Here is a 21,104-nt window from a genome sequence, read left to right on the forward strand (position 1 = left end):
ACTGAAGAAACAAAGTCACCTACATCTTGGATGCCCTGGGGGTAAGCAGATAAACATCAAATTTTCATTTTTGGGTGAACTGTCCCTTTAAATCAACCAGCATGCAGAATACACCATATACATATTAAAATATCAGTCAATGTTCTTGCACCAAAAACAATTTACAGTCGATTTCTGCCGTTAAACAGGCTGTTTGAGTTGCTGTACCTCAAATTTTAATTCAAATGAGCACAACTATTTTGTTTACCCTCACAAGAGCTTTAAATAAAGACAAAACAAATACATGAAATATGAAAGACATTTTTTGCAAATACTGGAAAAAGTTTATAAAAGACATCATTTTTATCCAAGTTTTCTGGATTATGTACAGGACACAAAGAGAGCGAAAAAACAGTGTTAATTTGATGATCAGATGAATTTATGTTTCTATTGTTCCCTCTTTCACAATGGCCATGGCAAGGTTACGGGCCAGAGACAGTCGCAAAAGCTCAGTCTTTGTGGACTCGATATCTTCATCCTGAAACAGAAGAGAAAACAGCTTAGATTTACTGCTATACATTATAATGAGCAGCTTGTGTGTTTCTGGGACATTCTGGACAAGCAGTACCTGGTCTGTCTGGTTTGGTTCTTTAATTCCTGAGTTCAGCTCCTCCAGACAGGACATGAGCTCATACGTCTGATCCACGGAGAAGATCACCTTTACATGGAAGACAACAGAGCGATTCAAACTAAATGCCAAACGGTCAACTTTAAATTGATGTATTTAGCAAATGCTTTTATCCAAAGTGATTTACAATGCATTCAAGGTATGTACTTTATCAGTTCATAGTCCAGACAGACAGAACTAGTCAATGTTATTTCATGTTGGTAATGATAGTGAAAAAGCTCTAAATGTTTCGGCTTAAATGCTTGAAGTTCTGTAGAAAAACATTCACTTTCTTTCCTAAGGTTAATGGTTAAAGCATGAGATGTGTGTGACCTCTTTCTGCTCCAGCAGCGGCAGCGCGTCGGTCAGCAGTGTCATCCACAGACTGCGCGGGGCGATCTTTGCCGTCATGAGGGATAGCAGGAGTTTGGCCGCCTCAGAGAAACGCTTCTCACCATAAAGCCTGTGAAACTCGCGGTACTTTCCTAAAAAAAAAAACCGCACACACGCACGGTCATACATCTCATGGACTAAAGACCTTCTTAAAGGCAACCTTCTTTTGTGACATGTTTCAGAGTGAAACAGGATATCTGATAAGAAAAACATGGAAGTGGACATTCATTCAGTGGAATTGATTGGTGTGAAATGGGCGTTTCATATAGAATGAGTCAGAGCTGAATGTGCATTTGCTAAAAACAAAAACTAATAAATCGTTTCAGTTATTGCTCAATATTAATACCTGAAATGCAAGTTATTACATGAAAGACAAGCTATGTGCAAATATAGTGAATCGTTCTCAGTTAGTACAGGAAAGCTGAATGAAAGCTGTGATAAACAGTAGACTGAAATATGACACAGACTGAATTATAGCAGCTCTTCAGATAAATCACATAAATGGCATTGCTCTCTCATGCTGTACCTAAAAACGTCAGTCTGTCACTGAGCAGCATGGCAGGACCCAGATTATCCAACAAATCCAGATCCGTGAAAGAGCCTTTATTACTGTAATCCTGAAGAAACCTGCGCAAAACACACGGGTTAGGAAAAGAGAGCAATATAATAACCTGTGCATACTGGCAGACGGATAGATAGATAGTGTGTGTAACCTCTCAGAGATGAGTGTGGCGAAGGCAGCGTCTTTGGCTCTGATGCTCCAGGACAGAGCAGATCCCAGTCTGTTGTTCCTGAGTGCTCGTTTAGCCATGATCTTACAGATGCTGCGCACTGAAACACACACACATATGCTCTTACTTCATGTAGTTTATGATTTCATCGTCTTTGATTATCAGCATAAGATCCAGTCTTTACTGAAGAATATTCTGAAAAATGAATAGCCCAATTTGGCAGAAGAGGACTGCCATGTAAAGTGATCACAGTTTTTTTTGTGACTGTAAATCTGTAATCGGTCATAATTCAGACTCTGTGTTAGAGGGTGTTGGCGTCGCTCACCCTGTTCACTCATCTGTCTGTCCTCACAGATACGCAGGACTTTAATGGCTTTGCGTTCGGTGTCGAGCGGGACTCTCTCGATCTGCAGCTCCAGATACACACGACCGAACTCAGGACAGTGATCGAAATAATCCACCGCCAGCTGCCACAGACTAACACACACACACACATATATGAGAAATACATCATCTTGAGCAGTTCATTACTGGACCAGATCAAAGAACATGTCTGAGCCATATTTTTTAAAAAATTCATAAAATACATATTAATTACTTATATATATATATATAAAAGAATCATGAATAACAACATTTGAGTTTAATATTTTTATATTGTAATAACTAAGTAGAAACTTAAAGACTATTATATTAATTATTATATTAGGGCTGGGCAAAATATCGCATGTGATTGTCACGCGCATTTCGTCAGTAAAGCCGGTTCCCTGATTACCGCTAAATCGCCATCACCTGCTTTCAAATGGAGCGGCATTTAATAGACAGAGCCGTAGTTCACTGACAAGCTACACAATATCACGTTCATTATCGAAGGCGATTCATCTGCAATAATGAACGCGATATTGCGTGGCTTGTCAGTGAACTGCGGCTCTGTCTATTAAATGCCGCTCCATTTGAAAGCAGGTGATGGCGATTTAGCGGTAATCAGGGAACTGGCTTTACTGATGAAATGCGCGTGACAATCGCATGCGATATATCGGTCAGCCCTATATTATATTATATTATATTACATTAATTATTATATTATTATTAAGTATATTTTAAATACTTGTTTAATAACATCTTTTTATGAATTAAGGCCAGTATCACTGATACTAATACTGTTACTGATGTCTCTCTGAAATTGATTTTAAAACATTAATTATAGACATTCAACTTTACAGTATAACTGAAAGTTATCAATTTCAACATTAGGCTTTAAAAAAATAATTTAAGTGAACTTATATATTACAGTCTTCACTGCATAAATTATAAATTAAATATAGATTAATCCTTAATAAAGCTACAGTTTTCTTTGTTATCTTTGTTCACTGATTAACATTAATGACAGACATCACAGCAACTGGTTTATTAGGCTACTGTCACTTTAAGAGCTGCCTCTGCCGAACATGACGCGCATCTCATTTCCTCACAACTCTTTAAGTTCTTTAAAAACCTAATTTAACTAATTTAAGACCATTATTATGAAGATACTTGACAAAATAGGCATTTTAGCATAATTTTGTGTTATTGTTTGTTCAAGCGCGACAGACAACTCTACTGGCGCACATGAGAGCACATTCTTGTTTGTCTTGTGGCGCTTGAATGGTTTAAAAGCATTTATGTGAATAAGAGCATGATGTAATTACATTACATTACTGTAATTTTTTTTTTTTTTTTTTTTTTTTTTTTTTACATTGAAACAAGCTTTTTCTGTCAAGCTGCTTTGAAATAATATGTATTGTGAATTTTTAATAAAATTGAATTGAAGTTTAGGGTGAAGATTGACCTAGACATGTTCTCATGAGATTTAGTCCTCAGTCTGCAGAGATAAATAATGTGTTTTAATCACCTGTGGTGTGTGAAGAGACCCGAGGCGTACTCCAAAACCAGAAACTCTCGCAGATTAGAGCCAAAACTACAAACACACAAAACCAGAACAGCGTTACACACATCACGTCAACAAAACCTTCTCAAAGAGACACATGAATCTGTTCATTTAGTTAAAAGGCACCATAACAGAGGTCATTTACATACAGAAGTAGTAAGGGTGGAAAATGATCATATAAACACTTAAATATGACTTTTTGACATTATAAGTGTACTAGAAATGTCTGAATGGAAGATCAGATGTGAGATACGCACTGGAGGTTGTGCGACTGCAGCAGTTTGCAGTGATCCAGCAGGTCCGTCAGATGAGCCACAAACCACCAGTTATTGAGCGCGATGCTGTGGAAACATCACGTGTGTTAGTTCAGAGGGTCTCTTCAGATGAATGTGTGTCTGTACTGAAAGAGCATCAACACACCTGCAGTCTTTGATCACCTGATGCAGGTCGAACTCAAACGCTGACAGCAGGATGATGTCCAGAGGCTCCGGAGACGCCCGTGGACCCAGAAACATGTTCATGCTCGACTGCCACACAAACACACGGTCACTACGGGTTTACACACTCACACATTCACTCAAATCATGTTCAGGTATCACTGCAGGACTAATTCTCAGCGGTTCCTATGATATCGGGCAGCTTCATTCGTGCCGTGTGTGTGTGTGTGTGTGTGTGTGTATAGTTAACCAAAATTCAATAAAACAAAGTAACATAAGCCTGCTTTTAGAATATAACTGTGATGACTGATTGACTAGTTAAAATTAATTTATGGATTAAAATAAATTAATTTTCTTTATGCAACATATAATTTATTGATTTTCTTTAAGGCTGAAGCATGACCTGGACATGATTTATTATAGATATTATATTATACATGGGTTATTATAGTTAACTAAAACCATTAAAAACTTTGTTACTTGAAATAGAAATAGGATATAAAAATAAAAATGACTTCTAAAAATGCTAACAACATACAACATGTTTACCAAAACTTTAGCTAACATAAAAATAAATAAAAAATATTAAATTATAAACAGCCATACTACTATAACAGTAGAGGCCCGTCATGTTCATGAATTTTGCACTGACGATTAATTGTCTTACAGATAATTGCGAGTAACGGTTTAATTCTGTTTAGTTTACAGTATAAAGCCTAATATGTTTTTTTATTTGGAACATAATATATGGTATAATATGATACAATCTTGGCCCATTTACTTTAATGTTCTGATAATATAATATAATATTTACTTTAATGTTGTGAAAATTAATAATATTATATTATATTATATACTTTAATGCTGTGAAAATTAATATAATATAATATAATATAGGCCCATATGATTTGCTTTAATACTCTGAAAATTAATATAACATAACATTAACATAACATAGGCCCATATGATTTACTTTAATGTGGTAAAAATTATTATAATATATAATGTAATATATTATAATATAGGTCCATATGATATATTTTTATAGTAGGTGCGTCCCAATTCGCGTACTTGTGCACTATTCTATGACGTTTTTAAGTACAAATAGTGCAGTAGTGCGTTCACACTGAAAATTCCAAAAAGAAAAAGTGCACTTTAAATACCCGGATGGTGCACTAAATTAACGGAAAAAACGAAGTGTGGAATGTTGGATACTTCGTGCACTCAACTGTCGCAGCTTTAATTACATAGCGGAGAGGAAAGGAGGATCGGACTCCGTTGTTAAATGACAAAATAACCTTATATAATTCACGCACTACATGGATGAGTGCATAGTGCACAAGTACATAGTGTATAAGTGCATAGTGTATAGTGCGTCATTTGGGACGCAACTGTTGTGAAAATTATTATAATGTAATATACTGTATTATACTATAATATAATATCTGCAGTCTAATTAAACACACAAACCTTCATTTCATATGAAGGAAGACCTTTGATCTTTGTGTGCTTTATAACAGTTTTTTTATTTATACATTTTTAAAAACTATTTTTCATTATTTGCTCACTGCAAGGTTCTGTCTCTCTCCGCACCAGAAAAAAGGAAACAATATCACGCATTTGATGGCATTTCTTTAAGCACTTAAATTTCCCTTATTTGGACGGCAAAATGTAACTGAAATTTAAACTGCACAATAATTGTGCTTCTCTCAGATAATTGCAATTAGATCCGATTAATCAATAACTGTGACTGGTATCTAAATGAACACTGCTGCTCGTACCTGTGCGTAGTAGTGCAGATCAGGCGGTTTGATGGTGGGGTGCGTGAAGAGCAGCCGTGACACCAGGAAGTGATACCAGGTGCTCAGCAGCTCCTTCTGCTCCAGCAGAGCGTCTTCATCACCAACCAGAATCTGAAAGAAAGACAGACACAGTCAGGATGATACGGCCTCAGTGTATTTGATCACAGGTCACCAGAGGTCAGGACTCTTGACCTTGCAGATGGTCTCCAGGTGACGGTTGCTAGCGAAGGTGTTGTCCTGGAGACTGCGGTCACACTCCTCGTGCCAATTTCTCCATTTCACATCAAACTCAGTCAGTGTTTGAGTTCCTGTGGGCTAAAAACACACACATAATGTGATTATTTTACGATAATTAAGGGTGAATCTCACAAAAAAAAAATACTCCCTGTCCTAAAGTGTTCGTACGTTAAATATGGGCATGGTCTGTAACAGGACGTCCATGCGTCTGAACACAGAGCTGCTTTCTGCCCGCAGAGACGCCTGTTTGGACAGCACCTGCCGGGCTTCATCCATCCGGCCCTGCAGCACTAAACTGATCACCTGCACAGAGACACAGACACACGCGTGAGGACACCAGCCGTGATGCGTGAAGGATCTGGAGGTCAGAGGTCACGCGCTTCATACCACGTCCCAGTAGGACTGATGTCGGGTGGGGCTGTCGCTCTGTAACACCTCTCTCGCTCTGGTGTCCACGTCTGACTTGTGCAGGCGCACCCAGTCCAGCAGGTGGAGCAGCAGAGATCCGGCTACAGCGTGACAACAAAACCCAGTCATGAAGAGCACAGAAACTAGGATCAAATCTGAATGTGGACATGATCGCAGACGTCTGTACCTGGAGCTGCGTCGATGAACAGCACCTCACACAGGTTCCAGATCAGCTCGATAGCCAAGAGAATAGACACCTGATAGAGATCAGATCAACATTTAACTTCAGAGTATTTCATTTGAAAATCAGTGATTTTATGCATCAGGGGTTGATTAGATCATATTATTTTTCTTTTGCTCATGTGACATTGATTATGTCTGCAAAGTGAGATATTACTTTTTCTGACGAAAAATTACAAACATTTTTACTTTTAGAAACAATTGTTATTTAACTTTATAAACTTTTAATAAATTTATTATTATTAAAATAGTCAGAATGCATGCATATTACGCCTTTGTTGTTGTAATCTAATGATTAATGTCTTTTTATAAAATAAAGCATAAAATAATTAGAAAATTTGTGTTATTTTAGTAATACTGTATTAATATACTATTATAGTATTAATATTTTTGTAATCTAATGATTAATTTATCTTTATAAAAAATAAAATTAGAAAATCTGTGTTAATAATATTTATATATTATAATAGTATTATTGTTTTTTGTAATTTAATGATTAATTTATCTTTATAAAATAAAACAGAAGTGTTATTTTAGTAATATAAATATACTATTGTAGTATTAATATTTTTGTAATCTAATGATTAATTTATCTTTATAAAAAACAAAATTAGAAAATTTCAAATAAATATCAAATAAAATAAATATAAAGTAGTTATTTTAGTAATATGAATATACTATTATAGTATTTATGAATATTTGTGTAATGTAATGATTAATTTATCTTTATAAATTAAAACAGAATAAATATAAATTAGTGTTATTTTAGTAATATTAATATACTATAATAGTATTAATATTTTTGCAATCTAATGATTTATCTTTAGAAAGCATATAGAATATAGAATAATCAGAAAATGTGTTATTTTAGTAATATGAATATACCATTACAGTATTTATTAATATTTTGAATACATTTTTGTATTTTCAATTTTCAATTTTAAATTTAGTTTAAGTTGTAACCATTTGTTTTATATCCGTGTTTGTCATTTTTTTTATATTTCCATTTTTTTTTTATAATAAATATAATATAATAACCTTGGCCCATATGATTTACTTTAATGCTGTGAAAATTAATATATATTTTAAATTTTCATTTTAAATTTAAAGTTGTAACCATTTGTTTTATATTTGTCTGTCATTTTTTTATATTTCCATTTATTTTTTATTTCAGTTTTAGAAATTTTAATATTATAGTAATTTTATTTCAGTTTGCTACCAATGCAACATTTCTAATTGTCACATCTAAAATTAATATTTTATTTTATTTCAATTGACGAAAGTGTTTTTTTAATAGTTTTAGTTGGAATGAAACTACCATCATCTGTCACTCACATATCATTTATCTGACAATTAAACAGTAAAATAATCCGCACTGGTCACGAGTTAGTGTTAAAAATACTCTATCAGTCAATTTAGATTTCATGTGAACTTCAGCATGTACCTGATCTCCATACTGAGACGCTAAAGACCCGTCTTGTGTTAAAACTGAGAAGAGAAAAAGAGCATGATCAGCTGACCAAACGCATCATTCCTCATGTGTGAAGTGCGTCACCTGATCGTTTACCTGCGTTCTGCTGAAGTTCCTCCATACAGGCTCTGATCACAGACCTGTAGTTCTTACTGATACTCACAAACCTGCAGAAACAATGACAGATCAGAAAACAAATACACCAGGACTTAAACTATGTTTGATGTCTGAGGACTCACTGTGGCTTCTTGTTTTTGCTCGGCACATCCTCTTTGATTTTCTGCAGCCCCACGAAGATGAGATGAGACTCGTTGAAGAGTTTACGCAGGATGGGAGAGCAGATATCTTCATCTTTCCTCACGATGTGGACGAACGGAGAGCCCGCAGACTTCGGACCTGAGCAGGAATACATGTGATGAGATCTCTGACAGTTTTCATGTCCTTTCACACACACTCAAACAGTCTCTGCAGCATTCATTTTGAATATTAATACCTTGTAGTTTGTAGTTTGTCTCATAAACTAACAGATCTCCAGGACCCCATTCAAAACCCAAGTGTCTCTGATGAAATCCAGCGCCAGGAATCAGCTGCAAGATATATATATGTATGAACAAATAGCACTATCATGATAATCATTCAATAATATATACGAATATGCAGATTTATAGATTATACAAAATATATATATAATGTTAGCCTACTTTGGAGTACTATGGTATATACCATACTAACTTCAGATACCATGGTAACACCACAAAACCTTATAACACATGTATATTCGTCACATATAGTTATGTAGAGTATATTAATAATCATATGCAGGCACGTACCGTGGGACTGGGCTCCACATCCACCTCCTCCATCACGCAGCGATAATAAATCCTCCTGAATAACAGTGAAAAATATGACTTTTAACAGCTTTATGATCTGAACAACATTCAAGACTTTCAGCGCTCAGAATCAAGCGCCATGAGCCTGAAGGACCCCTGAAGCCTGCACGGTTAGTACGACGCACTGAACGCCTGAGCGAAATACTAATCGACAATAAAATATGAATTATTATGCACTGTTTATGTAAGTTTCCAGTTATTTGGATATTATTAGGAAATTGTTTCAGAATTATCAGTAATGTTTAATAACAAATGCATACCAATCACAAATGTTTGTTATGTTTTCAATATGCAGAATAAATGAGTAAAAATAAGACTTTCGTTTTTTAAATACTTTTTTGCGCTGTACCGATCGCGTGTGGTGTTGTTCTCTGGACCTCTGGTGGTCCGTAGAAGTATTACAGTAGTAGCTATTTGAATTAAACATTTACTATATCTGATAGAATTATATAATGCAAAAAAAGTCCATGATTTAATTAAAGTTATTATAAAGTATTCTAACTTATATAACTTTTATTTTATAACTTTTACTTTAAAATTTTATTGCACTACACATATTACTATTATATCTGCACTTTATCTATTTCTTTTCCAAATGTCCTATGTGTATCTTTTGTTTTGTTTTTTGTTTTTTGTTTTTTTGTTTTGTTTTTTTTACATATATTTAAACTATTTAACTGTATTTGTATGTCTACTATTAGTGATTAGTGTTTAGTGTTAACTGTATGCACCAGGGGTCTGAGAGTTACGCAATTTCAATTCTCTGTATGTATGTACTGTATATGTGGCAGAATTGACAATAAAGCAGACTTTGACTTTGACTTTTAAGGGCTGTGCTGTGATTTTTTTCAGTCATTAAAGCTTGAACTGACTGTCCCAGATAGCACACGTACGTCTGCAAGATGTCTGTCAAAGATCACTTCATCTGAAAAGCATCTGCTGTTTACAAACATCTTAAGATTTTTGTTCAGTTTTACATATATTCTAAATCATAAACATCTTAAAGACATCTTCTAAACGTCTATTTGACATCTGGCAGGAAACGTCCTATAGACGTATAGTAGATGAGCAAACACTCTAAAAAATACATGTTCCAGACATAAACACACATCATATAGACGTCTCCAAGATGTACATGTGCTATCAGGGTATTTAAACATTGTAATGTTTCTTTGAAACAAAAAATATATAGTTTTATGGTAATAAATTTATTATACTGTCATTTCAATGGTATAAAATGATCATAAGATGTTTTATTCAGGATGTAGTGTAAATTATTTCACTTATTTGTTGTATTGTAGCTCTTTTCCCTCACAGTCGTTTTGAATTATTAATTAATAATGGCTAATAAATTCATTATACTGTCATTTCAATGGTATAAAATGATCATAAGATGTTTTATTCAGAATAGTGTGAATTATTTCACTTATTTGTTGTATTGTAGCTCTTTTCCCTCAGTCGGTTTGAATTATTAATAAATAATGGCTAATAAATGCATACTGTCATTTCAATGGTATAAAATGATCATAAGATGTTTTATTAAGGATGTAGTGTAAATTATTTCACTTATTTGTTGTATTGTAGCTCTTTTCCCTCACAGTCGTTTTGAATTATTAATAAATAATGGCTCATAATTGTATTATACTATCATTTCAATGGTATAAAATGATCATAAGATGTTGTATTCAGAATAGTGTGAATTATTTCACTTATTTGTTGTATTGTAGCTCTTTTCCCTCAGTCGTTTTTAATTATTAATAAATAATGGCTAATAATTGTATTATACTATCATTTCAATGGTATAAAATAATCATAAGAGGTTTTATTCAGGATGTAGTGTAAATTATTTCACTTATTTGTTGTATTGTAGCTCTTTTCCCTCAGTCGTTTTCAGTTATTAATAAATATTGGCTGAGGGACATTCTGCTCGATCTGTGAATTACATAAAGAACAAAATGGCGTCTCTTCCCACTCCAGAATGAGGAGCAGTGGATCATTATTCCCTCAGAATCCACAAAACACTCATTGTACACAATTCTTATGGATTCCCTGTCATGAATATGATTATGTATGATATTTACTATAAAATAATCATCGTTTCGTGTCGTTTATATCATATTTGGTCCAACATTTTTTCAAGATAAGACGTTGTGCACGAATGCGCGTGCATGTTTCCCCGGCTCCCTGGTCTCGCGCATGACATCACCGTTGCGCATCATACGACGCCTGTGACCTGCTCTGGCCAATCGCGACAGAGCGCGGCGAACGGACGCGCCGCTCGTGACCGCGCACGCCGGGCCTGTTTTTAATCGGGGGCGCGGACGTGCGCGTCCCCGCGGAGTCTTTGTGTGGCGGCGTAGAGAAGCGCAAATACAATAACCATGGCCGACGAGAAACCCAAGGTGAGTCGCGTTTAAAAATGAAGAGATAATTTATTATTGGTTACAGTTTAAGTCATGTGAGGGGTTGTGAAAACACGGAAGGACGCAGATGGTTTGATATTTAATGTGAAATATCGCGCGTAGTGGATAAATCCTGTAACTGCCGCCTCAGAAACACCGGAAGAAGACGTGTGAACGCGCGTGGCGAGCTCACACCGCGCGCGACACACACAGACGCATTCAAATAAAAATAACAAGGAGAAGTAATCGATTATCAGACATATGTTGATCATATTTACGCGTTATACGTGATCGCTGAGTGTTTGCTGACTGAGACCTGATGGAAAGTAGTTTTCTGTAGGTTTGAGCTGATGTTGTGATTCAAATGTGAGCATCCATCACGTGAAGCAGCACAACACTGATAATAAAGCCACAAATACCACAAAGATGTCTGAATATTACTGCAATTCATTTCCAAATGTAAAATATGTGAAATTAGTGTGAAAAGAGATACAAACATGTCTGAATATTACTGCAATTCATTCCCAAATGTAAAAGATATGAAATTAGTGTGAAGAGACACACTGAGCTAGATTTATCACATATTCCTTTTAGTTTATCAAACCAAATCAAATAAAGGATAAAACTAGTTTCTATACTTACTGCCCCTTTCCACGTAATTGTCATGTGATTAAAGACAACTTGAACTCACATTCATTCTATTTTAATCATCAAAATACAAACAGTTTCCTTTATACTAAGTTTTCTGTATATATTGTGTAATGGTTGACCAATATGTCCTATATATTATTAAAAAAATAATAATACATTGAATAATTATAAATGAGATGCACAACATAAAACATGCCAGGAAGAGTGATGTAAAATCTCATAATTGACACTTCGCCTGGAGTTTGATTGACAGGCGATCTAACCAGTCATAAAGCCGAATCCGCCATTTTGTCCGACAAAGCACTCAGAGGATTAACCTCGGTGGACTTAAACTTGAAAAAATGGTGTGTATTGACGTCTTTCCGCGTTTGAAACAACATTCCTTCTGATGTTCATTCATGTTTATTTGATGCTATAAATGAACTAGTAGGAAGAGACGATCGGTTCACGAGCCTTTGAGCTGAGGCGCTACAGCAATCTTTCACATCACATTAAAGAGCCACAAAACGTTTTTATTGTTCGAATTTCTTAAAAAAAACTACACAGTTTGAAAGCTGGGACTTTGTTTAATATCATAAGTAACCTGCTCTGTCTTGTCTGTCGACATGTTGTCAGTATCCTCTTTGCTTCACGATGTATTTTTTACTCTCTGTGGTGTGACAGCGCCATGGCTTGTCGGACAAAGCAACAGTAACTAAGGGGGGTGGGTCTTTGAGAAGGGTCAATTGTACATGTGTGCTTTTGTTTTCTCAGGAGGGTGTAAAGACAGAGAACAACGACCACATCAACCTGAAGGTGGCGGGACAGGACGGGTCAGTGGTCCAGTTTAAAATCAAGAGACACACACCCCTCAGCAAGCTTATGAAGGCCTACTGCGAGAGACAGGTGAGATCATCACGCCACACACACACACGTGAAATAAAGTCACAGTCACACACTCTCCTCGCGAGTTCTTGTCAGCTACGAGGATCGACAACTTTACCGTCCCGACAGCATTTTGAAGTCCTCGCTGCACATATAAGAGTTTGTGTCCGAAATATAGAAGAGGTTTACACATGCCTGTCATTGTTATACTGAAGAAATACAGAAGAATTTGCCTTGTTTGTCAACACAAGAACAATAATGCAAATTAAGCTTTGTTCATTTTGGTTAATTCTGAGCAGAAACCTTTTTTTTTCTAATTAAACTGCATTTATTATTTGAAAAATATGTTTGTGTATAAAATATTCAAAAGAGAAAGCAATAAGCCACCAATTATACTCTAATTGACGGTGTAAAATTCAGATTAATAACAAGCCAAATCTCATTAAAAGAAGAGAAGAGTGCATTAAGGCCTGCCACCTTTTTTAGCAGCAATTTTTCCATTGATTTCTCCCATATGAATTTCAAGAAAATTATTTGTTAAAGTATAATAAGCCATGAACCAAGTCAGCCGTCTACAAGGTGAATCACAACACTAAAAACTTTTATTTGAAGCAAAAAAGTACTTGAAAAAGGTACAAGACTGTACTTAAAGGCACAATATGTAATTTTTCGCCGCTCGAGGTCGCGTATTCAAAACAAAGGTGTAGCTTGATGCCGAGATTGAGCGCGGAATCATGGGAGATGTCCGGTGGAATAGAATCGGGACAGGACTCGGTCAGAAATCATGTTCATGGATGCGATTATTAACGTTACTGTAGTATTTGAAATCACCAATGAAATCTGACAACAACTGTCTCATAATTTTTGTTTCTAAACGCTCGAATCATGACAAAAAACGGTATTTTTCAGGCTTATGTGCATGTGCAGTCCTAAATGTGCGTCTCTTGTGCCTCATTTCGGAGGCGCGCGTCTGACTGTTTCTATAGGAACCGGAGCTTCTAACGGCCACTGCAGTGACGCGATGACTTTACCAATTGATTGGCCAATTGGCTCTTATTTAGAAGGCGGGACTTATTCCGCCCTATTGCGCGTTGCACTTTCTCCCATTCAAAACAATACGAGTGACGCATCTTGTGTTATTCTATAGTCTTTGTATAAAGTTACTCTGTGCGTTCACTCAGTGGCTACTATGAGACACTTAATGCACACTGCAGTAAGCTAGATCGATATTGGTCAGGTAAAACATGGTACTCATGGTAAATCAAGAAAACGAGATTCAAACAATAACATGTTGAGCTATGCTTTTCTGTTGATGAATGTATCCAAACAGTTCGCCTGTCAAATAAAACATAGGCTTATAATATATTAAAGCATCTTCAGTGTTTCCATGCTTTCTACAAAATAAAAACGGAAATTGAGGGTAACGCGGATATGATGTCAGTGATAGGCGACGCACAGACATGGTCCGTGTCCTGGTTAAAATTGCTTATTTCTCTGGATTTAAACATTCTTGGAAACATTTGGGATAATGTAAGTTCACAATTCAACAAAATATATAATACTGTTCTAGTGGTTTTTGGATATTTTAATCTAAAAATCTTACATATTGTACCTTTAACGTTTTTTCTGAGGGAAAGGACTACAACCCCATGAAGCATTGCAAACAGCATAATCTAATTAAAATCGATGAAGCGTGAAACATAAAACTCCTAATTTGAAAATGTTAATTAAACATAAAAACTTTTTTTTTAAGATTATTGCAAAATATGGATATATTTAAATATTTAAGTATTTTGAGTGTAGGGAGATCGACTTACATCATTCGCTGTGCTTCATGGGAGTGGGTGGAGATAAGGAGCTATTTTGGTGTGTTTTGCTTGTTTTGACTCTCTGATTGGTGGAATTTTGTACAGCATCATGGGTAATGTAGTTTTTCACCCGGAATTCCGCTGTTAAACATGATTATTTTGTAAATAAGTTGAAATAATGTGGGCTGCCAGCTTCAGCAGAAGCAAATACAATGGATTGTCAACCTTGTAGCTCACAGTAGCACTGACTTTAAAGATTTATAAGTTATCGTTAAAAATCAATTTCCCTATGGAGTAAATGAATGGAGTTTTTACTACCGGAACCGTCTGTTGCACTCTGATGTTATTGCACCTCAGACCTGAATTTTTCATGATTGCATTTTTAAATGTCCAATTTTGAATAATAAAAAATAGCTATTTTCAATCTCATAAAACAGCAGGACAACATATTTCAAGGATATGCTCAATAATGAAATGTCACCTAGGCTAGGATACATAATTGAGGTAATAAAGGTATTTTTTTAGGCATGCATTTAATATTTTAAGCATAATCTTAGCATTTTTTTTTTGTCCTACGTTCCTTTGTCTCATTTCCTTATTGAAACTGGTTGAAATTATATACATAAACAGTTAATAATGTTCTTTTTTAATGAGAGTACGCTATGATAAAAAGCTTTGATATATGAGATAATTTATTCAAAAACAGATGCAGTTGTAAACTAAACATTTGTGTGTTTATGTACTTTTTTACAAATGGCAAGAATCAGGATGACTAATATTTGACAGATAATATTCCAGAGCATTGTTCAAACAAATCTGAGCCTGGTTTATTCCACCTGTCTGTCATTATTAAGAGTGAATTGAAGCAGGACACATTCATATGAGTCTGATGGCTTACAGTAGCGCTCAGTCCGCAAGATGGTTACAGCCATCTGCACTAAAGCTCTTCAGCCTGATCAATAATTTCCTCAACAGCCTTACCGCCTGCTGGCTTTATCACTCCCTCATGTCCGGTTAATGGTCCTGCGCGTCCGGTCGAAGGTTTAGTCCATGTCAGAGAGGGTTAGAGAAAGAACAATGACTCTAATGTTCACGTATGACAAAGACAGACACACATGATCAGTATTTCTGCACGGTTCGGCTCCAGATATAAGCATGCGTACAGGACCAGCCTGGCATCTTAATTTCCATGGCCTCCTGTACACACACACACACAATCAAAGCTTTATTAATGCTGTAAACACACAAGGTTAAGATGCTCCTCGTGATCTTTAGGTCAGTAACATGTTTTCCTGGCAGAGACGGAGGGTTTAATCTCATTGTGGCTCTGTAAGTTTTGCCGGCAGAAGTAGGACAGCGTTCACTGGCGCACGGGGAAGGAAGCGACCCTGCCCTGAGGAACTCCCTGTCAACAGTGCTGCCCGTCAGAAAACAAATATGAAGGCGTGAGGTTTCAGCTGATCTTTATCTGAGATGTTTACTTCCCTTTTTGTGCTGGGAGGTTTAAAAAGATGCGGGATTCAACTCGATTCAACTGGTTCATTAAAAAAAGCATTAGTTATTCATTCAGGATTCAGGATTTATTCAGTTTTCATGACATTGCAATAAATTAAAAATAAAATATACATATTAGATGAAAAAAATAACTTATTTAAATTATTTTTCAATGTAGAATTTCAAATTTTCTTTGAGTTAAAGTAAAATTTTAGCACTCAAATTACTAACTAGTAATAAAATAAATAAAAACTAAACTAAAACTGAAGTAAAAATAGATCAAACCTAAATAGTAATATTTAAAATATACAAAAACTAATAAAAATGAAAATACCAAAATGTTAAGTAAAATGAAGCTATGAAGTGATTTTCATTGTGGTGAATGGTGGTGTGAGAAACACTGGACTGATGTGCTCATTTGTTATTGCAGGGACTGACAATGAGGCAGATTCGATTCCGGTTTGATGGACAGCCTATCAATGAAACAGACACACCCGCACAGGTATGACATCACCGTGCTCACTGTCATTCTTACTACACTTTTGATTCTGAAGTAACAACACTGGACAGGTTTGTGTGTGTTATAAGGACCAAATGTCCCCTCAAGGATAGCAATACCAGTCATTTTTGACCTTGAGAGGACATTGTTCCCATGAGGAAAACGGCTTATAAATCATACTAAATGTTTTTTCGAAAGTGTAAAAATGCAGAAAGATTTCTGTGATGGTTAGGGTTAGAGGACAAACTATGTCATTAGCTCAGTATAAAACCATTATGCCTATGGAATGCCATAATGCCCCCGGTGTGTGTGTGTGTGTGTGTGTGTGACACGTGTGTGTGCGTGTTCACGTGCACAGGTTTTTAATATCACATAGAATCAAAATTAAGTTTACCCTATTTAGTAAAAGGTGAGTCTCATAAAGCCTGAATGTCCAGGTCATATTCTAAAGATACTTAAAAAAACAAAGCCTAATTGCATTGTTAAATATATTAAGAAAATTAAACCTAATTGCACCGTCACATTATTTTCGTGATAATTAAGTAGATTTCTTTCCAACTCTGTAACATCAATTACTGTAATGATAAAACATTTTTATAATTTTTTTAATTCAAATATTTATTTTATATTAAATTAGTTTATTTGTATAGCGCTTTTCCATATATATATATATATATATATATATATATATATATATATATATATATATAATTTATTTGTGTGTGTGTGTGTGTGTGTGTGTGTTTATGATTATACATATATATGAATTCCATTTTATTTTTTCCCAAATTCTCTTTTATTTTGTATTTTTTATATATATTTTTTTTTCAAATTCTGTTTTTTTGGCTTCCATTTTAATGGTGATTTAGTAATCAAAAAGCAAGTCTAATTAATTGAAATCATGAAATAACAATTTTTTAAAAGTTTAACAAATATAAATTTTAAGGGCCTTATGAAATTTATTTTCTCAAATTCTGTTTTATTTTTACCTAATTCTGTGTTTTCTGTTTTAAGTTGTCTTAATTCCATTTTAATGGTTTAATTGTATTTTAATCATCAAATCATGTCTGATTAATTGAATTCATAAAAAAAACAAAATTTATTATTATTTTAAAATTAATTTAAATTAATTAAAATTTAAAATTCATTTGAAATGTTTTTTTTTTTTTTTTTCTGAAATTCTTACTCTGTTGTGTTTTTTAATTTTTCTGGCAATCAAATGAAGGCAAAAAACATTAATTTAATTTATCTTAATCGTATGAAATTAAACTTTTTGTCAAACACAACAAATTTACTGTTAAAAGTAAAACATGGAAGAAAAAATATTATATTATATAATATATATATATATATATATATATATATATATATATATATATATATATATATATATATATTATTTAAAAAATAAAGTTTTAATAATACTTCATTATTGTTATTAATGTTAGTATTATTATTACATTGAGACATAGCTAAATTCTACTGTACAACAGTAATATATTTCTGTCAAACTTTCTTCAAGTTAAACCAAACTTTTATTTTGACTGGTTGCCGTGAAGACCTTTGAGTTTTTGTGTGTTTAATATAATATTTTTGTGTGTTTTGTGTGTTTAATTTTAATATTTATGACAATATATTTTTTCCCAAATGAAACTGTAAAATGCTCATGAAGCATTAAATATTCTTTTTGTGGTTTAATATTCACAGACACTAGTCTATATCGCGATTTAAGTGTATTAAGTGTATTTATTTACCCCCCAAAAAAAGGCAAATTTCGTGATGTTCCGCGTTATACAGTAAATTCCATTTTTATGACTAAATTCCGCGATTCTGTCCGTGTTTTCTACATCACGGAAATCATAGGGCCCTACATATATATTAATTTTTGTAATACATTATATATAATATAAAATAGTTTTATACTATTTTTAGTTTTAGATATATATATAATAGGCAAATATTTTATATTATATTTACATACTATATAATATAATATTATATATATATATATATATATATATATATATATATATTATATTATATTTAGAGAGAGAGGGTATTAGTACATATTGGTAGTGTTTGTACTAATATTTAATTTTTAAAATCATTGAATTACAGTTTATTACAGTACAGAATTCAAATATAGTAGTTTAATTTAGTGGGTATAATTATTGATAAACCTTATCCAATCATACACCACTTTTTATTATCCAATTAAATCCTGATAGAAGATGTCCTGCCCTTATTTTTTCACCAAATATTCCACTTCAATTAGAAGTTTAATGCATCTCATGTTGACTGTAAAGCTCAGGCGGTTTGTTTTAGACAGAGCAGGCGTCATGTGTGCTCTTAGATGAAAATTCAGGCAATAAAACAAGATTTTGTCAGAAATATTATAGATCTCAACTCACCCACTGAATAAATCTGAGTTGACAGCATCATTGTACATTTGCATCATGGGATAAGAGTAAACTGTAATTAGAGTGGATAGGTGTCGATTTCACAGTCAACAGGAAGTCTTGTGAAATCGGAATGAAGTGTCCTTATGTGACTCTCTACTGTCCTCGCACCGCTTGTGTGTATTAATAATGAATAATAAAGACATTACCTCATGTTTTTCTTCCGCAGTTGGAAATGGAGGATGAAGACACAATTGACGTTTTCCAGCAACAGACAGGAGGACACATCTGAATCGGACGACTCTATCAAGCCCAACCCATCTCTCTCTCTCTCTCTGTTCCTGGTTCTCCCAGACCTCTCTCCTCATGGTTTTCTGTAACTGCTGTTGTATAGTGTTTTCAGTTCATCATGTTTTCTTTTGGTTTTGTACATAAAGGGTTCCTGCTACAGTAATTATTGCATTGGGTTTGTTAATTGCCGTAAAATCTGACGTGTTAAGCCCAAGTTCTTGAACGAGTGATCGCTAAACTATCATGGAGACGGTCATCTGTGTATAGACCAACTAATACATGTTTCCCCTTAAGAATCATTGACCTGAGGATACGAGCCGTGTAGATTCGCTCAGGTTCAGAAATGAGCGCACAGGCTTTTTTGCAGTTATGACTGTGTTTCAAGAAATGTTCAGCTCTGTTGTACTTTAAGCAGATTCAAGTTGATTTTCTGTTTTCCATTCAGACAATTTGGTTTTAAAACTTCTTTTTTTTTATTGTAGTGATCATGTATAGTGCAAAACTTGTGTTAAACATGTTTTGACTCGTACGAGGGAATTCATGTTTCGGACAAGTCAAGCATCTGTCTGTATTGTCTAATCTCTTGTTAAAATAAAATATTCTCTTTTTATCAAACTGCCAATGTGTTTTAGTCATTGACTCAATACAGAATGACTTGCATCTTTAAATTGTTTTTGCATTCCAAATAATATAAATTCCTTAATTCTCCACCCTCCATTTTATATTAAATATAGATAATCAATGTTCTTAGATAAATCAGACATGATATCATGTAGTTCAGTTGATGATTTAATTTAACACAATGAATTGAAAAAAGAATACAACATTTCTTTAAAATTTAACAAAAACCTTCACCTGACAACAAAAACTGACGGAGTTGACAAACATTGACAAAGTTGACAAAAACTTGACAGTGATGACAAAAACTGACGGAGTTGACATACTGACAGAGTTGACAAAAACTTGTTGGAGCTGACAAAAACTGACGGAGTTGACAAAAACTGATGGAGATGACAAACTGATGGAGTTGACAAATACTGACAGTGTTGACAAACTGACGGTGTTGACAAATACTGATATAGTTGAAAAATACTGAGAGTTGACAAAAACTGGTGGAGTTGACAAACACTGGAGTTGACAAATACTGACGGAGTTGACAAATAATGAGAGTTGACAAATACTGATGGTGTTGACAAATACTGACGGTGTTGACAAAAACTTGATAGAGTTGACAAAAACTGACGGAGTTGACAAATACTGCCAGTGTTGACAAAAACTGACAGAGTTGACAAATGCTGACGGAGTTGACAAATACTGAAGGAGTTGAAAAATAATGAGAGTTGACAAAAACTGACAGAGTTGACAAAAACTGACAGTATTGACAAAAAATGGCAGAGTTGACAAATACTGACAGTATTGACAAAAAATGGCGGAGATGACAAATGCTGACGGAGTTGACACTGAAGGAGTTGAAAAATAATGAGAGTTGACAAAAACTGACGGAGTTGACAAAA

The 21,104-nt window shown here is 34.3% G+C and overlaps 2 protein-coding genes across 2 annotated transcripts; one reads left to right on the forward strand and one right to left on the reverse strand.

Annotated features, from left to right (window-relative positions):
* Nucleotides 1-175: 175 nt before the first annotated feature.
* Nucleotides 176-9,301, reverse strand: nup85 (nucleoporin 85). Its single transcript, XM_048200059.1, has 19 exons — nt 9,123-9,301; nt 8,786-8,879; nt 8,532-8,688; nt 8,389-8,459; nt 8,266-8,309; nt 6,769-6,838; nt 6,561-6,682; nt 6,342-6,476; nt 6,129-6,251; nt 5,916-6,047; nt 4,118-4,224; nt 3,955-4,038; nt 3,662-3,727; nt 2,096-2,247; nt 1,753-1,870; nt 1,566-1,666; nt 980-1,131; nt 608-697; nt 176-517 (listed from the first exon to the last, which is right to left on the reverse strand). Exons 1-19 carry the CDS (start codon nt 9,153-9,155, stop codon nt 419-421), a joined length of 1,950 nt encoding a protein of 649 aa, XP_048056016.1. The 5' UTR covers nt 9,156-9,301; the 3' UTR covers nt 176-418.
* A 2,124-nt stretch (nt 9,302-11,425) lies between these two features.
* Nucleotides 11,426-20,212, forward strand: sumo2b (small ubiquitin like modifier 2b). Its single transcript, XM_048200318.1, has 4 exons — nt 11,426-11,584; nt 12,989-13,120; nt 16,832-16,903; nt 19,529-20,212. Exons 1-4 carry the CDS (start codon nt 11,564-11,566, stop codon nt 19,589-19,591), a joined length of 288 nt encoding a protein of 95 aa, XP_048056275.1. The 5' UTR covers nt 11,426-11,563; the 3' UTR covers nt 19,592-20,212.
* The last annotated feature ends 892 nt before the right edge of the window (nt 20,213-21,104 follow it).

The sequence above is a fragment of the Megalobrama amblycephala genome, linkage group LG1 (genome assembly GCF_018812025.1).
Source record: "Megalobrama amblycephala isolate DHTTF-2021 linkage group LG1, ASM1881202v1, whole genome shotgun sequence".
Classification (NCBI taxonomy): Eukaryota; Metazoa; Chordata; class Actinopteri; order Cypriniformes; family Xenocyprididae; genus Megalobrama; species Megalobrama amblycephala.